The sequence below is a fragment of the Hipposideros armiger genome, unplaced genomic scaffold, assembly GCF_001890085.2.
Source record: "Hipposideros armiger isolate ML-2016 unplaced genomic scaffold, ASM189008v1 scaffold_67, whole genome shotgun sequence".
Lineage (NCBI taxonomy): Eukaryota > Metazoa > Chordata > Mammalia > Chiroptera > Hipposideridae > Hipposideros > Hipposideros armiger.
Window position 1 is genome coordinate 4,036,470 of NW_017731417.1, and position 4,654 is coordinate 4,041,123.

The following is a 4,654-nucleotide window of genomic DNA, read 5'->3' on the forward strand; positions in this document are numbered from 1 at the left end:
TCAATAAAAGCTGAAAAACACAGAAAACCCAGTTCACACAGACATGGTCATCGTTTTCTATTTTTCTAAAAAACCTCAAGGAAAACCTTCTATATAAGAAATATTCTGCATGTTTAAAATAAGAGAAGGGAATGGTAAACGTATTGATAAATAGCAATTTGAGTTATAGTGGTAATTCTGTAGTATTTTATCTAGTTTTTATAGGAACACTTAAATATATTATCCTAAAAATTGTCTAATGAAACCACAAAATAAAAAGAAAATTATGAGAATCATATGTCTACTAATCAGATTTTCATCTATAAGCCAGCTGACTGGAACTGACATTTGATAAGTTCACTTTGCTTCTTCTAAACCATCTTCGGCACTTATCCAATGGGTGGATGTTACGTATTTGAAGCAGAAATGTTATAAAAATTAATCCCCCTAGCACTACGGCAGCTGCAATGGCAATAAGTGTGTGTCCTGGAAACGGCAATGGCACTTCATCCACGTAAATCTGCAACAGAAAAAGCAGTCTTTAAGCTTTCCATATCTAGCAATTCAAAACATTGAACTTTACGTGATTCCCACGTTGTGCAGACACTATTCATCATTTAGCAAAATTCTGCCCAGACTTATACAGATAGTCAGCATTCACACAGCTTGGAAACAGTCTCTTGACAATTTGGTAAGTAACACAGTAGATAGGAGAAAGAAATTCTATGTATCATCCTATGCCTTTAGCCTATGTCTTTCATGGCAGAGATAAGCAGATAGAACAGTTCGATGGCAGGAAATGTTGCATTTCCGTTGCCAGAGGAATGGGCCAAGAGCCGCGGGAACACAGCGAGGGAACGCCTACAGGTCTCAGGTAGGCATGGAAGATGCATCCCGAGCTGGGTCTTGAAAAATAAGTGGGTTCACAGAAGAGAAGAAGATGGGACATTCCGGGGGAGGGAATAACAATGTGCTCCTGCAAACTATCCTCTCTTTAGAAAACCCTCTGTATAAGTGCGGACATAGGGAAATCTCTGTGTGTCCAAAATTGTTCCTCCGCCTGAATGGATAATGAGTAAAACAAGTTCCTAGAGGAGAGCTAAGATTATTGACAGAGCGGTCCAGAGGTGTGTTCTTCTCCGAGAGCTCAGGCAAGGTGGGGTGCCATTATGTGGAAGGTGGTTCAAGCCCAGTGGCTTACGTTTTCTTTGTGAAATAGAAAGCAAGATCCTCTTTTGAGGTAGAAGGAAGCTGAGATGAATGAAAATAGGACAGTGGGGTGGTGTGGGAAAATGCTAAGGACAAGAAAAAAGGACTGATTAACTGCTTTAGGGTAAAGCTCCAGTTAAATGTACCGCCATCCTCCCAGTGACCCAAGGAGGTACCTGTTTTCTTAGAAACAGTCCCTACATGCTATCAATTCTTATCCATTTAGTCCTTTTTTAATATAGTTTCTATTTCTCTGCTGACAATGTCTCCCTTTCCATCCACTTGAAAATGGCACATGGCTACAATAGCTGGTTTAAAATATCTGCCTGACAATTCTATGGGTTGTCATTTGCTCATTGTCTTTTCTCTTCAGAATTGATTATATTTTCTTAGTTCTTGGTATACTGAGTAATTTTGGATTGTATCCTGGACACTTAAGATATTATAGCGTGAAACCCTGGTTTCTGTTAAAAATTCTCTGGAAACTGTTGATTTGTCTTGTTTGAGCGGCTGATCACACCGGTTGAGTTGAGATCACAAGTTAGGCTTCATGTTCTGTGGGTGGTGGCTCCAGTGTCAGCTGAGTGTTCAAAGCCTTTGCGATGCTAGTGTGTCTTCCTGGTTCCTGTGCCACTCGGGTTATTCTGGAGCTTGCGTGGTGTTTCTAGTATAGTTTTGTTCGCTATGCTTCGTTAAGTGTGTTCTGCTCATGTGCTGCTCAGTAGTCGTGCTAGTTCACATACAGAATTAGGAATCTCCTCCGCCAGTTCTCTTCTCTTAGGGGTATTCCCCCCAATACTTGCAGATGCCCTCTTCCCCCGTCCCCTGAGAAGAAAGCTGAGAGCCCAGGAGAATTTTAGCTCCCTGTACTATTGTGCTGTCCCCTGAAACTGAGGCTGTCTTTGGGACAAAGAGGTGAGAAAAGAGAGAAAAATAATGGAGGTTTCCTCTCACGCTCTTCATATGTCAGGTGCCTCTTTTCCTGATTCCTCTATCTAGCGAGATGGATTATCTCTCATGGTCTTAGGTGTCTGCACGGCTGCCATGGCCGCCCAGTATCGTAGTTGTGCAGATCTGTGACTGGGGCTGGCCTTGGGGCAGGGCCAGGATAGAAAAAGGAAAAGAGGGGCGGGATTGATTTTGTTTTTGATAACATGGTACCAGTAGTTGACAATGAATGAGTCATCAATCAATTTAATCAAATCCTTATTCCCTCTCACCCTTCACAGGCAGCAGGTATCATTATGTGAATAAGCAAAACAGTGCCACTGTACAGCATGAAGTGATTTGGGGGCGACTGGTTTTGGTTCCAAATTCTTTTGCATCGTGAGAGCTTCGGGAGCATTTAAGACTCTACCATTATAATGCAAATAACCAAAGGGAGGGTAGTACTGGAAACTAAAATGTTACATATATGTCTCTGTGGGAAGGTCAGGGTGAGAGGAAAGGCATCAAAAGTCAGAAACCTGAGCTACATGTGGGCAGTGGAAAGGGAACAACAAATACAGTCACTTATTACAATTTCCCCAGCATCGGTCGGCCCTGCCACCTGTCGTTTGCTCTAATGGCATCATTACTGACGTCACCACTATTCTCCAGGGTCCCCTGTCTCCAAGGCGTGTCCATCACACCAATTCTGCCATTTTTTAATCTTCAGTGCCTCTTGGACTGACAGTGGTCATGTTATCTCCCCAGCCATCACCCCATTTGATACCTGTGTAGTCACTGTACCTGAAATTCTTCAACTAAGTTACAAAAGGTGACCCCTGGAACAATGGACACTCTGAAGTGAAAGAGCTCAGAGCCCTGTGGAAAAAGCACACCCAGTCATCAGCGGTGTCGACACGTATGTTCCCTCACGTAAAAATGTGGCCACTTTCCCGATCGCCTATAGATGTCGCATTAAAAAATTCCAATCCCCTGAAGGCTCATGGACATATACTTCATTTCCGAGGACACATACTTTAGTTTTGAAAATAAAAATAGAGGGAGAAGGACAAAAGTTGGAAACAGAAGGATTTGATAGCTGATACTGCCCTTTATATTTAGAATGAAGAAACAGCAACATAAAACCTAACATGGCCTTGATGCCTACTTTGCGCTAATCCTCAGATTCATGATTTTGATATGTCCCCTAACTTATATTGGCTTTCTCGACAATTACCTAGATAATATCCACCTCATGTGTTCTTAGGGGCAGCAGGAACCAGAAAATGTGTTGGTGCACATCCAGCTGGAGAATACTGAGCCCACTTCCCCCTCACTTTTAGAAACGCTCTTTCTGCTTCACCTTAGTAGGCAACGTAGTCGCCATGTCTATCAGCTCAAAAAATAGTTAAGTTAACGTTCACTTCAATTTTCAGATACCTTTGGAAATAATAACCTCAAGGGAAATGGAAGAAACATAAACACTCTCCATATACTTTCAAGATGCTGTTTCCACCGTTCATGGATACCTATACTTTAAAACTAAAACCAATCTTAGTTTAGACGTGTCCATTTGATCTAAACTCAAAACAGAAAAAGCAGAAATGCTGCCAACTTACCCTTATAGTTAAGTTGAGGCCCGAAGGATTATACACTGAAGCATGAAGAATGGGTTCTAAGTAATCTTTCAATTTTTTTACATTTTCTGGTACAACGTGCTCTAAAAGTACATAAGTATATTTTAAGCACAGGTGTGTTATTTTCTCATTTTGCATGCAACATGTTACATACATTAAGGTACTGTGAAAGGTTCCACTCTGTAACATGACTAAGGTATCTCATACTTTTAGTTCTGCTTGAATTTGTGGAAGATATATTTAGGGGAAATTAGGCCTCACATCTCTCATTGCATCTGCTCAGAGGTGTTGTCAGAAGGAAAGCACCTCGGAGCACCTTAATTCAGGCTTGCCTTTCCTTCCAGCTCCATGCTCATGACCAGTGCTGACCTGCACATACTTTGTGTTTTTGGCAACGAGATAACTTGAGGACCACCTTAGTGGTTGGTAAGTGATTTCAAATAAGGTGGCAGGAAGGTTTCACAATAGGATCACTGAAACCTTTTCCCCCCAAGAAGTGATCAGTGACTCTTGCCTTTCCTACAATTCTTTCTAAAACCAGGTGTGTAGTGTTGGGGTTAGAAATTGCAGTGGTGTAATGGAACATGGGATCGAAAGGGAAAAAACACCTCTGATTGCAGCATTTGCCAATTCCCATGCTGTAAATATTCTCACTGTGGCTAATTGCAAGCTACCAACATTTTAACAACCAGTGGGCAAAATGCTTGAATATTTAACAATCAGTGCTCGAAAGTTAGCAACAACAGGCTCCAGCATACCACAGAAAATGGGGATATTAGTTAAGGCAAATCCTTTAGTAGTTTTCTTTACTGGATTTTTCATTTCAAAATTGCATGTGTTGGGCAGAGTAAGACTCACTGAATATCAAATATCTGTATATTTGGTAACATTAATGACTGATC

At 41.4% G+C, this 4,654-nt stretch overlaps 1 protein-coding gene across 1 annotated transcript in view; it reads right to left on the minus strand.

Moving 5' to 3' along the window:
- Positions 1-295: 295 nt before the first annotated feature.
- CATSPERB (catsper channel auxiliary subunit beta) overlaps positions 296-4,654 on the minus strand; it is a 77,558-nt gene continuing 73,199 nt past the window's right edge. The window contains exons 24-27 of the mRNA XM_019642297.1: positions 4,511-4,530; positions 3,735-3,878; positions 2,920-2,994; positions 296-499 (exon numbers count right to left, since the gene is read on the minus strand). Of these exons, the coding sequence (XP_019497842.1) occupies positions 296-499; positions 2,920-2,994; positions 3,735-3,878; positions 4,511-4,530 (443 nt within the window). The remainder of the gene's footprint in view (positions 500-2,919; positions 2,995-3,734; positions 3,879-4,510; positions 4,531-4,654) is intronic.